The sequence below is a fragment of the Etheostoma spectabile genome, chromosome 16 (assembly GCF_008692095.1).
Source record: "Etheostoma spectabile isolate EspeVRDwgs_2016 chromosome 16, UIUC_Espe_1.0, whole genome shotgun sequence".
Classification (NCBI taxonomy): domain Eukaryota; kingdom Metazoa; phylum Chordata; class Actinopteri; order Perciformes; family Percidae; genus Etheostoma; species Etheostoma spectabile.
Window position 1 is genome coordinate 14,802,843 of NC_045748.1, and position 20,483 is coordinate 14,823,325.

At 40.3% G+C, this 20,483-nt stretch overlaps 3 protein-coding genes across 7 annotated transcripts in view; 2 read left to right on the forward strand and 1 right to left on the reverse strand.

Moving 5' to 3' along the window:
- Window positions 1-11,238, forward strand: part of sec16a (SEC16 homolog A, endoplasmic reticulum export factor) — an 18,841-nt gene extending 7,603 nt beyond the window's left edge. For 3 of the 5 annotated variants that reach the window (XM_032540025.1, XM_032540030.1, XM_032540027.1), the window contains 25 exons: window positions 597-780; window positions 955-1,097; window positions 1,506-1,567; window positions 2,105-2,243; window positions 2,956-3,198; window positions 3,287-3,384; window positions 3,490-3,571; window positions 3,711-3,828; window positions 3,947-4,058; window positions 4,153-4,258; window positions 4,503-4,643; window positions 4,751-4,864; window positions 5,153-5,354; window positions 5,487-5,944; window positions 6,112-6,159; window positions 6,541-6,705; window positions 6,794-6,886; window positions 7,025-7,081; window positions 7,188-7,308; window positions 7,526-7,663; window positions 7,860-7,942; window positions 8,478-8,546; window positions 8,971-9,030; window positions 9,818-9,886; window positions 10,009-11,238. In XM_032540025.1, coding sequence (XP_032395916.1) covers window positions 597-780; window positions 955-1,097; window positions 1,506-1,567; window positions 2,105-2,243; window positions 2,956-3,198; window positions 3,287-3,384; window positions 3,490-3,571; window positions 3,711-3,828; window positions 3,947-4,058; window positions 4,153-4,258; window positions 4,503-4,643; window positions 4,751-4,864; window positions 5,153-5,354; window positions 5,487-5,944; window positions 6,112-6,159; window positions 6,541-6,705; window positions 6,794-6,886; window positions 7,025-7,081; window positions 7,188-7,308; window positions 7,526-7,663; window positions 7,860-7,942; window positions 8,478-8,546; window positions 8,971-9,030; window positions 9,818-9,886; window positions 10,009-10,083 — 3,180 coding nt within the window. In that variant the 3' untranslated portion in view covers window positions 10,084-11,238. The remainder of the gene's footprint in view (window positions 1-596; window positions 781-954; window positions 1,098-1,505; window positions 1,568-2,104; window positions 2,244-2,955; window positions 3,199-3,286; window positions 3,385-3,489; window positions 3,572-3,710; window positions 3,829-3,946; window positions 4,059-4,152; window positions 4,259-4,502; window positions 4,644-4,750; window positions 4,865-5,152; window positions 5,355-5,486; window positions 5,945-6,111; window positions 6,160-6,540; window positions 6,706-6,793; window positions 6,887-7,024; window positions 7,082-7,187; window positions 7,309-7,525; window positions 7,664-7,859; window positions 7,943-8,477; window positions 8,547-8,970; window positions 9,031-9,817; window positions 9,887-10,008) is intronic. The other 2 variants (XM_032540028.1, XM_032540029.1) reach the window with 2 other exon arrangements.
- LOC116704494 (uncharacterized) lies at window positions 10,303-14,376 on the reverse strand. The gene is made up of 6 exons (XM_032540031.1): window positions 13,951-14,376; window positions 13,717-13,831; window positions 13,255-13,367; window positions 12,914-13,013; window positions 12,662-12,783; window positions 10,303-12,502 (listed from the first exon to the last, which is right to left on the reverse strand). The coding sequence occupies exons 1-6, from the start codon at window positions 14,039-14,041 to the stop codon at window positions 12,378-12,380; spliced, it is 666 nt and encodes a 221-aa protein (XP_032395922.1). The 5' UTR covers window positions 14,042-14,376; the 3' UTR covers window positions 10,303-12,377.
- A 215-nt stretch (window positions 14,377-14,591) lies between these two features.
- Window positions 14,592-16,984, forward strand: rpl28 (ribosomal protein L28). The gene is made up of 5 exons (XM_032540032.1): window positions 14,592-14,643; window positions 15,172-15,259; window positions 16,114-16,237; window positions 16,612-16,730; window positions 16,855-16,984. The coding sequence occupies exons 2-5, from the start codon at window positions 15,179-15,181 to the stop codon at window positions 16,942-16,944; spliced, it is 414 nt and encodes a 137-aa protein (XP_032395923.1). The 5' UTR covers window positions 14,592-14,643; window positions 15,172-15,178; the 3' UTR covers window positions 16,945-16,984.
- Window positions 16,985-20,483: the final 3,499 nt, after the last annotated feature.

Genomic DNA, 20,483 nt, shown 5'->3' on the forward strand with positions numbered 1-20,483 from the left:
ATTCTTCCACCCCTAGTTTTTACCATTACTATTAAAGGGTGCAGCCAACATGTAGCTAGTGGCTGCTTTTCCATGACATCCTCTGTAGCATCTCCTCTTTACTATTGGCATGCTTTAAGCAGTCTCATGACCATTCCTGCTTCTCAGCTGCTTCCTTTAACGTCTCCTTGACAATTTTGGCATGGTTATAATAGAGCTCAACACTACAGTGAGGTTCAAGAAATGAAAATCCCATTCATCTTTGGGATTTTAATATATACCAAAAATTATTGTGATTTATGATTTTTTTCCATAATCGAGCAGCCCTACACTTTTCACAATCATAAACATAACATGGACGTCTCTTACTGGTGGAGCTCAATCTCAGCATCATCACAATATTAGTAGCATATACTTAAGAGACAGATACTGTTCCAGCAGCTCCTTCTGAAATCAAGTATCATACTTACCAAATGTTCCAATCTCTTGAATTTAGTTTTTAAGCTTATTTGTTGTTGGTCTTGAAAATGTGTCCAACTTACAGCATGTGGGTGCTTTTATGTTAAGGTTGTCTTTCTATTTGATTAATTACCTCTGTTTGTCTTTACAACCTACAGAGCCAGGTATACAGAAGCCAGCCTGACTTAGTTTCAGCAGTCTATGACACCACATCATCCACTTTGGCTGTGGACTACTCCTATGGACAGTACCCAAACCAGACTGATGCCACCCAGAACTACAGCCAGTACCTCTATCCCTCTGAGTACAACGCAGACAGCACCTGGATCACTCCTGATCAACGTAAGTACACAATCCTTATTCTCAAAAAGTTGGCATTTAGTGAATGGTCATACTTTAAAAACAACAACAGAATTGACCCCGTCAGTCAAATACTAATTAAACCACTAGATTTGCAACAATATACTGGTTTACTCTTTTGTCCACCTTTTCTTCTGACTGATGGTTTCCCTCTAGCGCCTCCTCGTCCTGCAACACCAGAGAAGTTCACCATACCCCACCGTTGTGCACGCTTTGGACCTTGTGGTCATCTGATTCAAGTTCTTCCCAATCTCCCCTCAGCTGGACAGCCTGCTCTTGTTGATATCCACAACATGGAGGTACATTTTTAACATAAATTATTACAGCACTTTATTGTGAAAGGTTTTGGGCTTAATATCAGTTCTCTTAAATTGCATCTATGATTCCTTCGCTTGCTTCCCTTCCTCGCATCTTAGTTCGTCCCACTGAAGAAGCACGGGAGAGACCCTCTCACATAAACACTGATGTTTTTTTTAAAGGGAGCAAGTTACTAAAAGCCCTGTAACCCAAAACTTATAAATAAATCAAATATAGCATCCCAACTTTTTCATTTTTCAGCTATGTAGGTATGTTGCTTAGCCTTACAGGAAAAAGTGGTAGCTTTCCTTGTGCACTTTGTTCTTTTTGTGTTAGAGAACATGCTTATGACAGTCACACAATGTTAAGGCTTTATAAAGGAATATTTTGAACCATATCCATATTTGCAGACCATGCTGCAAGATACCCCAGAACAGGCAGAACTACGAGCTTTCCCTGGACCTCTTGTTAAGTAAGTGCACGTGACCTTAATAGCCAGGGCTGGCAAAGTTCTATTTTTATTATTGTGAACATATCCCATGAAAAGACCAAAACCAACCACCATGCATCAGTCTGCCTTTCAATACTTTCTGACTTCCTGCGCCTTTCCGCATAAAGCCCATTGATTCCTAGTGAAAGTGTAAATTTTAAAAATCAGATCAAGAGTTTAGCTTTTTTATTTTAAGTATTAGCAAAAGTGGAGTAGATAGTGTATTTGTTGGGGCTTTAGGTACACAGACACTTGAAAAGCTTGTTGGTTTTGGTCTTTAAATGGAGTTCTTTCCATAAAGAAAAAAAAATCACCACATGTATCCTTAAGACTTTCCCAGCACTCAGCAAAATTTGCTCCAAACTACCTATTTACACCTACCTTTTGTTGTCCGTGTCGTGCATCAATGCTTACAAAACCAAAACTGTTATTTTGTGTCTTGATATGTATGTATAAAAGGTAGCACTGGTTTTACTAGCTACTGCTAATCTGTCTCACATCTTGCGTCCTGTCCATCAGAGAGGAGACCCATAAGGTGGACGTGATAAAGTTCTCCCAGAACAAAGCGCTTGAGTGTTCTCGTGACAGCAACCTTTTGGACAAGGACTCTACCCGTCTGCTCTGGGAATTCATTATGCTGCTCTGTAGACAGAATGGGGTAAGAGTGTGTGAACATAACTGAATCTGTCCAAGTCTAAGTTGTTAATTTCCCATCTTGCGCCCATGTCGTTTAAATAGCAAATGCACCTGCGCCCATTTTCACCCATGGGCACGCTGGTCTTACAGGGAGGTGGGTTCAAGTGAATTCTTGGCGTATTGCTATCTTGCAGCAGCAGAAAGTGATTGCGCCATTGACCAACAATAACCTGGTCTAAAGTCAATAAAGCAGAATTTCATTGTTATTTTAACAGGGCATTAGTGAAATGTGCCTAGGCTTGTGCGCAGCGCGCACACTATGCTTGCTACACACACACACTGGGATGCGCAGCAGCGCACACACATGCAAAAGATTACAAATAAAAATATTACGGTGCAAATCCACCATCCCAATATGATGTGCCAAGGTACAAACGCACCTGGCTTTTAAAGGGAATGGGAGATGACACTGATTGGTTTATTGCATGGTGCCCCCAAAACACACCTATGCATTAATGAAGACACTAAGTACAACCCTTTTGAACCATGCGGTGGGCACACGGACCCTTTTTCCCGCCATCAAACTAGCAAAAGTGGATTTGGATAAGCCCTAAACGCACCTGCGCCAGGCACCTCACGCCATGCGCTTAGATCGTCCAAATAGGACCCTACATGTGACTTTGTGTATATATTCCTCATGCAACTTTTTCACTGTGATGCTCTTGTTTTTTAAGACTGTGGTTGGCACGGACATCGCTGACCTCTTGCTGAAGGAGCATCGCTCTGTCTGGCTACCGGGCAAAAGTCCTAATGAAGCCAACTTAATTGATTTTAACAATGAACCGCTGGCACGAGCTGAAGAAGAGCCAGGAGCTGGACCACTGTCCCTCCTATCTGACACTTTCATGACTGTCCCAGAGAACCTTGGCAAGGAAACAGAACGCTTTAGGGAGCTGCTACTGTTTGGCCGCAAGAAGGTAAAGAAATACCATATTTAACTGCATTGTTGTCATTTAACTCGTATCTTGTTAAATCTGAAATGAGTTCCTCCTTTCTGTGAAATAGGATGCGCTAGAAGCAGCTATGAAGGGAGGTCTCTGGGGCCACGCCCTGCTGTTGGCCAGTAAGATGGACAACAGGACACATGCACGTGTCATGACAAGGTAAAGCACCAGTGACAAGAAATGGTGTTTCCTAAAAATGGCTGTACCTATATTCTTTGATTGTTTAAAAGGTTAAAAAAAAAATTGTCTGTCTCCGTTGTTTAGGTTTGCCAACAGTTTGCCTATCAATGACCCTCTCCAGACAGTGTACCAGCTGATGTCAGGGAGGATGCCTGCATCAGCCACTGTAAGTATTTCTTTGGCCCTCTCTTTAACCCCTCAGTATTTTTCAAAATGATTCTCAATCACATAGGCTCTGTTTTTAGGTGTGCAATCATGTGTGTCTTTATTGCCACTTCAGTTGAGTATTTTTTATATTCATACAGTGCTGCGGCGAGGAGAAGTGGGGTGACTGGCGTCCTCACCTGGCCATGGTGCTGTCTAACCTCACACACACTCTGGACCTGGATACTCGCACAATCACCACCATGGGTGACACTCTCGGTAGGATTGCATCAAAAAACGCAGTCTCTTACTGCACTGAACTAATCTACTAATCAACTATCTTCACAAAAAACACATTGCCTCACATTCTGTCTGACCTCATTTTGTGTTGTGGCAGCTTCCAAGGGGCTGATTGATGCTGCACATTTCTGCTACCTGATGGCCCAAGTTGGTCTGGGAGTGTACACAAAGAAGAGTACCAAGATGGTTCTGATTGGCTCCAACCATAGGTTAGAGACAGAGGCAGGCACAGCGTTGTAAGAGACCTTTTAAGAGCACAATTCGGTTATATTCCATAACCTTATCTTTGTCTCTTCACTTCAGTTTGCCATTTTACCAATGTGCGACAAATGAAGCTATCCAGAGGACTGAGGCCTATGAATATGCTCAATCTCTCGGCTCCCACCCATGCTCACTACCCAATTTCCAGGTAGAATTTTTAGTATTTACAGATAAATGAATAAACCAATAAACTCAGTTTGTTTCTTTTATAGGTGTTTATAGGTTTTATATAGGTGTCTTAAAAACATAATAATTGATTATACTCTATTAAATAGGTCCGTGTAAATTAGTTTAAGTGTTTGTATTTCCTCTAACTGTATGGCATAGAGAGATTTTGAGATTTTAACACTGAGGAATAACACTGTTCTCTGCTCTTTATTGTCTCTTATTAGGTGTTCAAGTTGATCTATGCATGCCGTTTGGCTGAAGTAGGCCTCAGTGCTCAGGCCTTCCACTACTGTGAAGTTATTTCTAAGAATGTCCTCATGCAGCCATCCTATTACTCTCCTATTTTCATAAGCCAAATTATACAGGTATGCACCTACTCTCCTACTTGTCGTTCCCTCTGGGCTTCCTCTATATATATACGTACAGGTTTTAGCATGATAAACAAATGTAATTGTGTTCTGTTTGTTGACAGATGTCGGAAAAGCTGAAATTCTTTGATCCACAACTGAAGGAGAAACCAGAGCAGGAGTTGTTTAATGAGCCTGAATGGCTGACCCACCTCAGACAGCTGGATGGACAGATAAGGGTGTGGAAACGCGTTTGTTGTTAACTTGTGCTATTTTTTTATTTACACCAGGGTTTTACAAAATAAAACATTTTGTTTTAGCATTATACAGTTATAGCATTATACAATTGTAGCATTTTTAATGTTCTACTTGATTGTAGTTGATTGTATTTGAAACATTCAGACATTTTATTGATGCAGAGGTTTTGGAATTGTTGCTTACATTTATGGTCTTTGAATTATTATCTGTGATTTGTTCCCATGTGACACATGTTTGATTGTTGTCTTTTCTTTTTTTTCTTTTTTTAGACGGGGGTGATTACATACAATGAAGGCAGAGCAACTCCTTCACAGTTTGACTGCAGCAGCCCCAGCTCTGACTTGGACCAGCCCAGATCACCTGAACCTTACAACATGCCTGTGGAGTTGGATGGTCCCACCCCTGACAACCCACTAATGAGCTCATTACTGCCCGGGCCTCCGCCGCAGGGAGTACAGCTGATGCCTCCAGGTGTGTGTAAATGTATTTGTGTTGTTTTTGTTGTTGTCTCCTTTTTAACTTATATATATATATATATATATATATATATATATACTAGGAGCCAGATACAAAATTGATCAGATCTCTTAATCTGTCCCTTAGCTCCCACCTCTATCCTCCAAGATGGGATGGCCCCTTCTCAGCCTTTAAGCTCCAATGATGTGCCCCAGTTCTACCCAGTACCCCCCAGTGGACCACCAGGCCAGATGCCCATCTACCCTCCTCAGGATCCTGGCTTTGCCCCTCCTCCCTTCCAACATCAACTTGAGCAGACAGAGATGTACCCAGGAGCCCATCATCAGCCATGTCCCCCACCTTCGCAAGTGGGTCAAATGTCACCACAAATGCCCTCCCCTCAGGGGCCACATTCACCTGTAAAGTTGAACTACCCACCACCCCAGATGCCCCAGCACATGCCCCCTTCTCCCGGGCACATGCCATTTGGAGAGTCCATTTCCCACGCTCCACCAGAGATGCACCCTGGTCAACCAATATCATCCTCCCCACCCAGGAACTCCTTCACACCACAGATGGACTTGTATGACCAAATGGCTATTATGGTCAGTATCTGAAAAAAGTGTCTGAATATCAACAAAAAAAATCAATCCTTATTTAAGCAATCTTTTTTTCAGCAACACATCTCATGCCTCTTAATTCTCTGTCCATAGAAGTGTTGTGTAAATTAGGAAAACAAATAGTAACTGCTTTGTCTTTTCTGGCACTGCAGGGTCCTGGGAGGAGAACAAGGACTGCTTCGCAATCTTCAATGAATATGGTGTGTTTGTGTGTCATGTCTAAACTACTAAGATACTCTGTGCCAGAAGGTTCTTCTGTTTAATCTGTCCATGGCTTGTTCGTATTGGCTCTTTTTCTCTGAACTGATATGGGGCAGGTTGTTTTTGCTTAGAAAAAAGTAGCTTATCGTACATATACTTTAACTTGGATTTAGTTTCCAGAAAATTAATTGAATCTAGACAATGTGATTTTTGAAAGACAAAGTCTATTGATTTATCATTGCACTATTTTAACATTGTTAGACTCAGAATGGACAGTTCAAATGAAAAGCACCCCAAAAACAAGCTCTTTCTACATGAGACTCAAAAGAAAGATATATATATATATATATTATTTTGACCTTTTAATTTCTCGTCTTCAGGCTTCAGGACGTCGCTCTCGCACCACCTCTGAATCCTCCACTCACTCTGGCGGAAGAGAGAGGAGCAATTCGGCTGTCAAGCAGGCCTCTCCACCTCCACCTTCAATTCCTGAACAGCCCTGCATAGAAGAGACCAAGAAAGTCAAGAAAGACTCCCCGAAAAAGGTTAGTATTCACACAACCCCTCAGATCTTCAGTTAGTGCTCCTACAGCATTCATCGGTGATCAGTGCTATTTCCTTTCTTTCACACAGGGTGGTGGTGGTGGTGGGGGAGTTGGTGGCTGGATAACGCGGATCTGGAAGGGGAAGAATGAGGCTCACTTGCCAGATGACAAAAACAAATCTGTAAGTTGTAGCTGTTATATGCACGGGTCTTATTTTAGCATTCCTCTGTATTCAGTTTCACATTGTTGAACAGGTTTTGTTTATGTACTTGTACATATGACCAGTAGTAATAAGTTATGCTATGTTGTTTATTTTCAGATTGTGTGGGATGAAAAGAAGCAGAGATGGGTTGACTTGAACGAGCCTGAAGAGGAGGTCTGTAATGTTGTAAAAAAAAACTTGATTCATATTTTTAAGGCAGACTGGCTTTGTTAAAAGCTTTATAGATCAATCAGTTCTGATTTTATGGTTTTGTTTTCAGAGTAAGCCCGTTCCACCACCTCCTCCTGGCTTCCCCAAGATGCCCCAGATGCCTGGCCCCGGAGGGCCTGCTGCACCCCCGGGTAGTGGTCCTCCTGTCAACATGTTCTCCAGGAGGGCAGGTGAGATCAGGGTTATTCACTGTGGCTTTTTGGCTTCACAAACACCATGCCCTGACCCCATGACCTTGCGTAATACTTCTGACAGTTGAATTATTACTTGTTGAGAAATCCATCAAGGAGATACCATATTTTATAATTGTCTAAACAAATACGTCAGTCAGCTTTCACACCTGTTTGGTCTGTTTCTTGCCACTCAGATGTGTTCCTTTCTTCTCAGGCACAAAGGGCAGATATGTGGATGTTCTGAACCCCAGTAGAATTGCTAAACCGAGCGGGTCAGCCCCTGCTCCCGCAGACATCTTCGCTCCTTTGGCACCAATGCCCATGACTGGTAACCTATTTGTGCCTAGTTCAGGTACGTGTCATGTGTCAAAATGAATTCAATTTAAATTATGTTTGTAAAAGAACTTAGTCTTAGTCTACATTTATAACGGTACATTCACAAGCAAGGTACCACTGATGGTTGCAGATGGTTTTTGTTTGATTTTGGAAGAAGCCACTGTACAGTTAAGGATTAAAGTAATTAAATATTTTCTGTGTCCCTGGTTTAGCTCCTGCTGATCAACAACCTTTAGAGGCCAGCGAAGGAGGAGATCAGAAGCAGAATTCACCAAATACCAGCGCTGCTCCACAGGCATGTATTTCTCTTTACTAGTGAACCATTTGAGTTTATGTTTAAAAAAATGTTTTCTAATGCTGAAAATACATTGTAGATTTAAATCTGTATTAGCATTTTTACCTTATTGTTAACATACCTCTTAAATAGTAATTACTTTTGTAATTGTATCACCTAATAATTGTAATGTGAAATCTCAGATTAAGTTCAACACTACATATCATGTATGCTGTAGAATGAATTAGAGAGTTTTAGAGATGCTGTTAGGCATATTTCTATAAATAACTTTCTTTTTTAAATAAAGCAAGAGAGAGCCTTAAAAACATGTAAAGATGGCAGATTGGAGTTCATTTAGCCAGTCAACATGAATAGATAGATAGATAGATAGATAGATAGATAGATAGATGTTTATTGATCCCAAGAAAAATGGGAAATTCCTGTGTTACAGCAGCAAAAACAGTCACAAAGCACAAAATATAAATATAAATGAAATACAAAGCTGAAGCTTTACTCATCTACACTCCTCCTGTTGCACTTGAATTTATCTGTTTAGATGTTCAACCCAACGTTACCACCTGCCCCAGAAGGTGCTCCCGTGGCCGATGGCTCACACTCCGGGGAGGTAAGACAAATTTCTTCTGTCAACCGCTACTGCCTAGCTACCATAGTATCACAATGCCACCACTGAATCATGATGCTCAACACCCTAACAGCCAGTGCGTTAAGTGTGCTTATTTGTATAAATCTAAATGAATGTAAGAGGAGGAATGGGAATGCAAGCATGCTAACTTAAAATCTTTCTCCATAATCATGCTAAATGCACAGCCTTGGTGAAATGTAAAGTCTGTGTTCCATTTGCTGTATTAATCTAATTCTCTTCATGTCTGTTTTTTTTGTTTTTTTTCAACAATCATAATTTTATAAGGATAATTTTATTAAATTTTATTCTGACCTGGTGGTTAGTTGAAACAAAGCAATGCATGGGAGATAAATAATTGGGTTTGTGTTTTGTTGTCTACTGTTTATTTCCCTTCTGCTGTCTTTAGCTCTCGCGTTCTAGCTCAATGAGTTCTTTATCACGCGAAGTGAGTCAGCATTTAAACCAGGTACCTCTTGCTGGGCCTCACATGGTCCACTCTCACCCCTGCCTGCCACCCACCGCCCGCGCTCAGCACATTACTAGTAGCATGCTTCACCATTTGCACCTAAAGCTTCGCCGCCCATCTAACCCAGACACCTGCCTGCTCACCTGCCCGCTGTCTCCAGCACTTCTAACTCTACTCTGTATTGGTGATGAACAACCAAACCCAGCAAATGATCAACAAATTAAAATTAATCAGAGTTGCAGTGACTATAAGGAAGTTTCTTATTTTTAGCCACGTAGTGGAGGGTAATGTCAGCTTGACGCTCCAGAACCTTGCTCCAGACTGAAGTATCTCCACAACTATTGGAAGAATTACCTTGAAATTATGTACAAACATTCATGGTCATCAAAAGATTGATCCTAATGACCTTTTCTGAAGGGCCACGATTTATTGCCTTTTTTGGTTTTTAATTAAATATTTTAAATTTGAATATTTTGTAACCTTGAGCCCTAGATCAGGCTGAAGTATGCTGGAGACTGTTGTCATGAGAACACAAAGCTTCAATAACCTCGTCATAAAGCTTGCACGGTTAATAAATCAAGTAAAAAAAGTGGTTCGTAATGCTGCCTCCCTGTGGATCCCAGTCCTCTTTGCCATTACTATCCCACTTTTCCTTGGCTTCTGTTTTTTAATGTTGCCAACCATTGTGTGACAATGAAAGGGCTTCTTCCTCTCCACCTCTGCCCATAGAAGTGATGGAATAGGAACAGTGCACAAACTGTAGTAACACTCTATTGGTTCTTTGCAGAGTCTACCCGCCCAGGCAACTGCACCCGCTGGAGGCGTCACCTTTTATAACCCTGCACAGTTTGCACAGGTGAGGATTTAACAAAAAAATAGTTTTGATAGTTTTACAGTTGTAAATGGGTTGCTCTCATTTACATTCCTTTTACCTTAATAACCCTCTTCCCTTGCTGTTGTTTTTACTCCTTTTCTCAGACGAGTGCACCATCGGGAGGTGGACACCGCTCTGGACGTTTGGGCGGTCAGCGCCAGTACCCAGTGTTGAAATAAACATCATTTTGCAGGGAGATTGTAAACAGACTTGTTGGACAGAGTGACATCCTACCTGGACATGGACATACTGCTCTATGCTTAAAGGACCCTTCTTTTTGCCCACAACTAAGAAGGGCATAATTAGGCTCCATCATGTCGATCTTGCTTAACCACTCTTTCATCTTTTTCTTCGGTTTAGCAATTGTCACTGGTGTATTTTTGTTTTTTTAACAGGCACAGTGTTTTCTTGAAGGATTTTTTTCCTGCATCTAAACAGAAAACGGACAGTTGTGTAATGTGTTTTAAAACACACTTAAAAGGTTTATCCATGGATGCATTCATAGACAAAACTGTATGTTCATGTACAATAAATGTGTTGCTCGTCTAAGCTGTCCAGCTTCCCCTCAAATCTAACACTGTTAACAGAATGATCATCCCAGATCCTGTCTTAGGTTTCCCTTGGTGTCTAACGTCCAAATATCCATTTGTTTCTTTGAGTGAGTGAGTGATTGATTGTATGTGTGATGGATAGGAAGAAAGCGGCACCTTTTTAATTTTATATTGTGGACTTTGCATTTCAGCTCTTCGTGTTCCTCTGTCAACTGGAGCTAGCATGTTGTGTGGGAATGAAACATGTCAATAGTGCACCATCAGCTGTTTGCTTTTTCTCAGTCGCCCTCCAGTTAACGAAAGATGTTGGATAACACAGAAAAGAGACTCGTACTGGCTTCACAACCTGAGAGTTGGGAGCAAGTCTGCAGTGCTAGGATGTTGCTCGTTTCAGATATTTATTTAAATGTCCTCCTGTCCATCAACAACTCTTGACTTTAAAAGATGTGTCAGGGTCTTTTGTCCAAGTTAGGTTTCAGTTTCTCTTCTGAGAAATTTGACAATATCACTGAAACGAGGGGTGGTCTTCAGAAAAACAGGAATTGGGATTAAAATGTTAAATGTCCCTAAAAATAAATCTATCCAAATATTTGTATATCAGATTGATTGTATTTATGAGGCATAGGCATACACGTGTGTTTGTGTGTGAAGAGCAAAGTAATTTTTTCTGATTAGCTATGAATAAATGCATTTATGATTCACTAGAGATTATGTGGATTCATATTCTGATCGTTTGTATTGGCCGCTTCTGCAGACAAATAAATCTTTATCTAAATTGTGAAATGAGAGCTCATTTTACTCCAAATACTTCGTTGTCATTTTAATACACTGATGTGATTTTAATCCAATCATTTGTCGCTAAACTGTTTCTGATTAAATGACTTTGTAGGCATCCGGTTATGATTATAAAAATGTCCCCTTTTGTTTCAGAGAAGGAATTGTTTTCCCCAATGTTTTAGAATTCTTCTAAAATTCTTGACAAAACGGTGAACACAAGATATGAAAACAAAATGGTAATAAAGTTATTTTTTGCGCTCTGTAGCACTTTGAAAGATGTCTATTGTTTTTTTTTCATTACATAATGTTTTAAAATCATTAAACCAACCTATCAGTTGGGAGTAAACTCTGGAGCTACTACCTTTTTCTACACATAACTAATAATGCAGATACGATGGAAAATAGCTAAAAAGTGATTAATAATAAATGTCAAAGATTTTGTGGCCAGGTAGCCAGGAGCATTTGGATAGTGATGGAGGGGAATTACAGGTTTGATTTACAGGTTAGCATTTCATTTCTGCCACTGATGTAACAATGTTGTGAAATGAGTTAATACAGAATAAAGTTAGTCCTTCATTTGTATATAACCTGCTCTATTTTCTGTTAGCAAAGACATTTCACCAAGTTACTTACATTATGTACAGTACACATACAAAATGTAATACATTACATTGTCATAGCATGACTATTGGAAACACTTTAACAGCCTTATAAGTAAATCATCTCCTACTGTAAACATACTCATCAAGCAGTGACAATGATTCCGATGTTTGATTGTGTGAGTCTGACTCCCAGATGGAGCAATATTGATTGATCAATGTTTTTCATTAGACACTGGCACTTATGTTCAGTCCACTTATCTAAGAAAGACAATCACCTGCAAGCAAAGTGAGCCCCTGTATTAGAAAGTGGTAATATATTAATAATATAATAAGACATTTGGGTTTACTTTAATTATTTACAGTGAGTCCAGTCAACCCAGACTCTCCACAATCCACTCAATCAGTATAAAACAAAGATAGGTGCTTATATAGGTAACTTGTACGATGTGCCAGCTCTTCCCAGAATTATATTATCAGAGTTCATCCAAGTTGTCATATATTGATGTCTTATTCTGTGTGTAAAATGGGGTTGTCCTCTTCTGTTTAAGTAGAGAGACTTTGATTCTGTGTGTGCAGTGTTGCTTGCGCTTTCTGAACCGCAACCTCCAGCACCGTGTGGTCACTGAGCAGCTGTTGGAGAGCAGCTGGGTCCATCTCCAGTAGCATACCTGGACAAACAGATGCAGAAGAGCAGAACCCAAATATCACTAATGTTAAAAATAGCATGTCTATACAATAAGAACAATTATAAACGTCTAAAGATATTACATCTAGAAAGGCTGATGATATTTACAGGGAATGCTACCACAGACCGAGTATCAGGTTACCTGTAATATCATTTGCATGAAGTGGATCCAGCTCTTCCACCAGTGAGAAGATCTTCTCTCCCAGCCCCTCTGTGTCATCGGCGTCCGACAAGTCACTAATGTCCATCGCCTCCATGTTCTGTCTGAAGAGAGGCAGCAGGGACATTATTTCAAACAAGGGGTTTAACTGTCAATTATCAATGAACGTTGGTTCTGTTTTAATCTTTTATTATGTTGATTTAAATTGCAAGTTAACAGTACTAAGTCACATACTCCTTAAGTGTCTTTAGGGCGAAGTTCACCTGCTCTTCCAGCAGAGTTGGATTTGAAAGAAGGTTTAAAACTGCCTCTTTGTGCTGCTCCAAAAGCATTCCTGTTTAAAAAAAAACAGCAAATTATATTTTACAGACTATTAGCTCATACATGTATTTACATATAAATGATAATAAGACTTGAGTCAACAGCCATGCTTAGGAGCTCTATGGGACTGTACTCAGGCAATGGTTTGAGCAGCATTGGCAACAAACTCCCAATGACAATGCTGACATGCTGATGTTGCTTCACATCCAAGTGGTATTTTAGGTGTTTGTTGAGTCACAGGACTGGTTGTTTACCTGTAATTTTCTGTGAGTGGCCGGTGTTGTAAACATTCACCAGCTCAAACAGCTGCTCCCCCAGAGAGTCAGAGGACACAGACACATCATCCTCGTCCTTACACGTTACCTTGCTGCAAAGAGGTGCAGGGACATGACAATGCACACTTTGAAAGTTTTTTTGACATACACATAACAATCTAACATACACATACAGCAAGCAAACATGTATTAACTTTTCCACCGACCTAAACTTGGTGGTCAATAGGTGTTGTTACCTTTGTGGACAAGACTACCCACATAAAGACATTTCCTCTGTTTCCTCTGTCTCTATTGCATTAAATGTGCCCTTGCCATGTAAATACTACCTCACTCCTCTGCTGATGACTTATGAGAGCCAACGTACTCGTCTAAGACCAGACTGTTCATGATGATGGAGGTAGTAGGAGATCAGGTCTGGCAACCCCCTGGCCATTGCTGTACCTGGGCTCCTGCGTCAGCTGCAGGGCTCGGAGGGCTTTCTCCACGGCTGCGTTCAGCATGGACTTGTCCTGTAGCATCTGACTCAGAACATGACCTGGCAGCTCCAGAAGCATCCCTGGAACACACAGGTAGGCTTGGGAAATGTGGCCTTTTGTCGTACTTTCAAAGTTACTATCATACACAGAGTTTAATAATGTCACAAAAACAAATAACGTGCCATGCAGGTGACCTCACCTGTGAGTTTTCCAGCCTTCTCTGCGTGTTTGGGGTAAATCAGAGTGTACAGTTTCTCACCAAGTGTCTCCAGGTCTTCTGCTTGATCCATGTTTGAGTTCTCACAATAAGACACTGCTTGCAGGTGCCATGTTACACCACACTGAGAAGATTTACAGAAGACTTTTGCCTCTGACAACTTCTTGGTTCAACAATCACATCAACATGAAGACAACATCGACGCAATACTTTGAAAAATCCTGCGTGAAAAATTGCAGATTTTTGCTAAAAGATTTGTCTTATTTGCGCACACATGTTATAAGATTAATGATGACTCCCGTTTTTAGGCTTAAAGTAGCTGAGATTTGGAAATTCAATTTTTGACGGCTGTCTGTAAACACGAGTCGCGTATTAATGACGTTAGGCTTTCACAGAGAGAGGCGAGGACGTGTTCCTCCGCTGGGCTTGTGGATAACTAGTACTCAATAAAATGACTTTAAAAATATGGCATATAATCATTATACAAATACATACACTGCTGTAATGATAATTACAGTTAATTGTATGTTCAAATTGTGTTAAAAAATGTTGGCTCGATTGTACATGTTTTGTTTTAAAAGAAAAAATTACAAAATCTGTAGGTGCGCAATGATCTGTGACAGAGGCTCCGTAAAGCGGTTTCCGGTCTCTCAGGTCCTCTTCCTCCGCTAGAAGGTAACGTGGTCATCTCGGCAGCTAATAGCCGCTAACTAAAATGTGTTTATTGTGTCTCCTTACTTGCATTCAGTAATAGAAAGTAAGATATTTTCTGTATGGTGATTGTTATACACCATTTGTGGTAGGAAATGCCCCTGTATAGTGTAGGAATGGAGAGATACATTTGTGAACACGTCGCTCATGGTAGCTAGGCCTCGTCGGGCTCCATCAGTTCCCTGCGCTGGGCTGAGGAGCTAACGTTAGCTAACTGTGTTTCAGTATAACATGATATGATTACAAACGTAAAGTGCACTCTGTAGTTTGTATAATAATTCTTGAACACTAGCTGATTATTTTATCACGTAACCGTGAAACGAAGACGTGAACGCATTTAACTGAAGTTAACTAGGTGCTGAGAAAATGGTAGGAAACTTGAATGAGCCGTGTTAGTTGCAGGTAGTGGCCGTACGTCTAACCGCTGATTGAAGGTGTCTTCTGCTGGCCACGTTATTTCGGTAACCCTCCCATGTGTCCCGTTTGGTGCAGGTTCATCATGTCGTCCCATTTGCAGTGGATGGTCATCAGGAACTGCTCCAGCTTCCTCATCAAGAGGAACGGACAGACCTACAGCACTGTGAGTAACGTTACTCTGACTGAAAGACCTGTGTCCCAACTTAGGGTTTGAGTATGGTGTGACCATGCAGGTGAAATGACACAACGTCAGAAAGTGTAGTTAAAAGTGAATACTAAGACATTTTTGAGTGTGCTATTGATGTATAGTATGGCCCAATAGTGCAATACACAAAGTGAAAGAACTGCTGGAGGTCTTGTAAAACATTAAATATTAAAAATGTGGGTAAAGTTTTTCTTCTTGAGCTTTAATTGGCAGTCACCATTTAATTGATAAATGTTGGCACTCATTTCATAATATCCTACTTTTACTTCTTGCATACTAACAAGCATCCCACATACATATGCAATGCTTATTTACTGCTGTAAATCTGCCAGTACACTGTGTAAAGCGGGGCAATATATCATTGTATCAAGATATGAGACTAGATCGTCTTAGATTTTGGACATTGTAATATGGCATAAGTAATGTCTTGTCCTAGTTTTAAAGGCTGAATTACAGTGAAGTACCAGACTGTTGTAACGGCTCCATTATTTGCTTTTACCCACTTAGTCATTATATCCACATTACTGATGATTATTTATCAAAAATCTCATTGTGTTAATTTGTGAAAGCACCAATAGTAAACACTACAATATCTTTGCTGTATCGATAAAGGTTTTTAGTCAAAAATATTGTGGTATTTGATTTTCTCCATATCACCCGGCCCTAACTGTATGTTCTCAGTATAGACCTTATACTTAATATGATTGGGTTGGTCTTGACGTTGAAGTAAATACCTAATCAGTAATCAGTCGTTGACGTTACTTTCACAAGCCTAGCAGGGTTATCTGAATTAAATAATTTTTACGTGACAGGAGCCCAACAACCTGAAGTCCAGGAACTCTTTCCGCTTCAATGGTTTGGTGCACAAGAAGACTGTAGGTGTGCAGCCAGCTGCCGATGGCAAGGGAGTCGTCGTCGTGCTGAAGAAGCGTGCAGGTAAACATTTTGAAGTGGTTTTCCTTTTTGGACACTTCCTATGTCTGTAAAACAAGTGATTTATTTAATTGACCTATAATCAAACATCGGTGGCATTTTTAAGGGACATCAGCTACTTTTGTTTTGACTTACTGATGCTTGCTTGAATCAAGTGTGCTGTCTTCCAAGTAATTCAAATAGAGTTGCTCATGCTCTTCCTGGAGCCAGCTAACATGCACTGAACTGTAAGGACAAGCAACTGAGCGCTACACTTTGAGAAAAATGTAGAGGGTTTACATGACCTTAGACCTTTTGCGGTCTTAGGTTATTTTGTTTGTTGTGGCATTACAGCTAATGTAACAAAGAAACGTTAATTATTTTTTCTTGTTCCACAGGCCAGCACAAACCTTCCAGCTCTTACGAGAAGATTACCATCAACAAGAACTCTCGCGCCACCCTCAACAGCCTGAGGCACATCATCAGCAAGAACAAGTACAGGAAGGACCTGCGCATGGTGAGCTACATTTGTGATTTTAGACCGCAAAATCCCAAATGTATTACCACATTGGTTTGCATAGGTGTCCTTTTTTATTTGTAGTTTGTATTTCACAGATTTTACAAACAATTTGTTTTAACAGGCTGCCCTGCGTCGTGCCAGTGCCATTCTGAAGAGCCAGAAGCCTGTTGTGGTCAAGAAGAAGCGCGCCAGGGCTGCCAAGACAGCATAAACTGATACACTTGATAAATAAATAAAAGCTTCTTGTTTGGGGAAAAAAAATGAATCTTGATTACATCCTTGGTTTCTAATGTGCAGGATTTTGCAGGTATCTAAAGTCATTTGGTATGGAAATTAAGTTATTCCAGAATTATTATTCTATAATTGTCATATAGTTAAAACTTTTGGTAGTGTAAATCTTGGCAAGCCCCCATCTGATTGAAGGATTAAGTTGGGGTTAAAAAAGTAGTAATGACAAACCCTTGACAAAAGTAGTCGTACAACATGTCGAGAAAAGTCATTATGAATGATTGTGTATGTCGAGAGCCGTATTATTTGGCTTGAACCAGCAACCCTCCAGTTCCCAACCCAACTCCCTACAGACCGAGCTACTGCAACACTCCATTGTGGCTGAAGGAACCTGGGATTGAACCACTAACCTTGTGAACCTACCTCCGTAGAATGTTGGGGGAAAGATGCATATTAACGGACAGTAAATGCCTATAAGCAGTGAACGTGTCTGCAGTATGTTATGTTACTAATATTTTTTTGGACTTGCTTTTGAGGCGTGTGCTATTTCCTTAGCACTGTAGTTACTATGGCTAGAAAATGGTCAGTGAGTTAGTTTGGTAACACTTTACAACACATTTTACTGAGCTTTTGTTGGCCCATCTGCTCAATGATCTCCGCAGCACCAGAGCAACCTGTTAGGTTCAAAGTTAATTTGAAATCTACAGAATTATTCAGGTAATATAACTGCAACATATTGACCTCACTGATCTGATTTCCCTGTGATGATGTGCATGCTGTTCTCCACGTGACAAATGAGCTGCAACTAATCAAATGCCAGGAAGGTGTCTGTCTGCATCAATAATGTGTGCACCCAGCTGACACAGTTTACTTTACCCGTATAGTTGAACTGTTTTGACCTACATTCCTGAAGAACTGAAGACTCGTTTTGTTTACAAATCATACATGTATGTTTGAAACTTCATGTTCATCAGAAGTAGATCATTCTAAAGCAAACAGGGCCTCTGTTGCTTTGGTCACAACGACTAGTGATGTGGAAACATTGGATAGATTTTAAAGCAGCCCACTGGCAGCTTTCCACCCATGGCTTTGGAAAGAAAACTGTTGTCACCTCCCCTTGAGTTTAAGCAGATCACATATTCTGGAGTGAAGGGCATCTCTTTCACACAGGATCGGGACTTACCTATGACAGGGACTGCTTGGCATCTGTGAAGATGTGATAGAGGCTCTGGTCGCTATGAGGGGACTAAGGCGAGGGCTTTTCTTCATGCGCTTGGCTCTACTGGTCCTGCAAAGTCGGAGCTTTGAACTACAGGATACAATTCATTCACTGATAGAGGAGAATATCCACCTTCATGACCAGCTGGAAAACCTCACCCAAGCCCTCAGGGAATTCAAACGAATGCTCTGGCATCACTCAAATGGTACAAAGTAATTTACCTTCTGTATACAGTATAAAGTAATTGCTTAGTTATTTAATAGACACATAATTCTAGTGTAAAGTTATGTAGGGGTGCAACATAAAGCCCAGTTAGAAACTGATGTTCAACAGTATTCAAAGTAAGTTTTCACCATATTTACGAAATAGAAAACACTCTTAAACTAATACAAATATATTTTTATTTTATATTAAATCTTTATTTTTTTCTAACTCTTAGTCTTACTCATATTGTGATTATTATTAAGCATTGCACACTAGCACATACATTGCTTGTGTATATGCAAATAAAACCTCTGAATTGAATCGTAATCTCAAGACACAGGATGTAATCTATAGGTCCACTACTGCATTGTGGGACCACTACTGAAATGCATATTATTTTTTAGAAATGTAGTGTTTTTAATTTTGGTCCCCAAGGTCAAAACAGCTGCCTGCCCCCCCCCAACTCTCATTTCCTGTCTGTGTCCTGTCCTTTTAATCTTAATCCTTTCCATGCTGTCTTCATTCACTCCATTTCTTATGTTGCTTATTTTTAGTTGTCTGACCTCCCTCTGAGGAATAATACATTTATTTAGTCATGATTTTTTTGTGTTTTGTGATTAATGCAGACCCAGATCACCATGAACATCACAATGAGGATGCCCAGCATCTGTGGGATGAATTGTCAGAACACGGTGTGTAACACGACATCTCTTCATCTAATTTAAACATTTAAAAAATTCCATCAGATTATGGCCTACGGCAAAGTTGTGGCAGAGCCATATCGGATTATTGATTGCATGGCCGCGTAAAGGCTGCAGGGAGGCCTACGGGTCATGTACCTAAGCACCAGAGGGAATAATGAAATGTTAATCAACTCTGTCACAAGTGAGCCTTTTTAGCAGCACAATATGATAAATTAAAGGGACTAAATAATTCCTGCATGAGATGATGTAACAGTATGTTTTCCTTCCTGGCAGGCATTAGTGCACAAAGCCATCTCCTGTTGGAGCATGCATTTTGTGGACCTGACCTGCATGGCTCAGCTGCTCCCCTCACTGAAGAAACAACCGTCCTGCTGCTGACGTTACCTTGCCTCACCCTGCTGCTGCTTACTACAGATTTCTAGGCTACGTTAGCCTGGCGCCCACTGAGGAGCTACACAGAACTTTAACTGTTACCTCTGTCGCTTAATTGTCATACAAAGTGAAGTTATTATCTTGTGGACGTTGGGGATAAGTGCAAACTATGCCGTAATAATGATAGAATAGTGAGTTGTGACATTAGTTGCAGAGTTTAGCTCAAGCCCCGGCTTTTTCTCTTCAGAGTGATTATTGAGTGGAAAGAATTGCATGAGATCAATCTTTGTTAGACCAATCACCTCTCGGGAATTTACTGAACTGGAATGGAGCATGTTGATGCTGGTGTATCATCACGGAGAAAGCTGAATTATAGCAGGATAAACCTGGCGACTCGTCTAATTACTTCCATTGTGGACATTTATCAGTTAATTCTGTTGTTAGTTGTTTCAGGAACCACATTTTTGTTTTTAAGATAGTGATGATAACAGAATAAATACATAAGATATTACATTTTTGGCTACTCAATGTACCCCAACATGTAATTCAGTCCAAATTTCAAGATGTTAACAAGTACAAGCGTGACTTTTACCTTTATTTTTCACGGAATTAAGACTATTTGAACTGTTCAGCTATAAACATTCAGAAACATCAAGTAGATTGGCATTCTTGAGAAATAATCATGGTTATAGGCCTTTTTTCACAGCAGACATTTTGTCAAATGCACAGGTAGAACTAATAACATTAACGATGGCTTTGTTCCAGCAATTAACAACATTAATTACACCTGTGTTTGACAAGTCAAAATGTCTGCTGTGAAAAAGGTCCACAACGTCTGTAAACACCAGGGTTCATCTGAGCTGATCTGTGAATACAATTAATAGTTACTAATGGGATGAACTCAGCAGCCCAGTGTGTTTAATGAAAAATGCAGACGAACACTGACAATTACCATCTTATAAAAGTTATGGGGAACATCTAAAATGTAAATGTGCTGTATTTATATAGCGCTTTTCTAGTCTT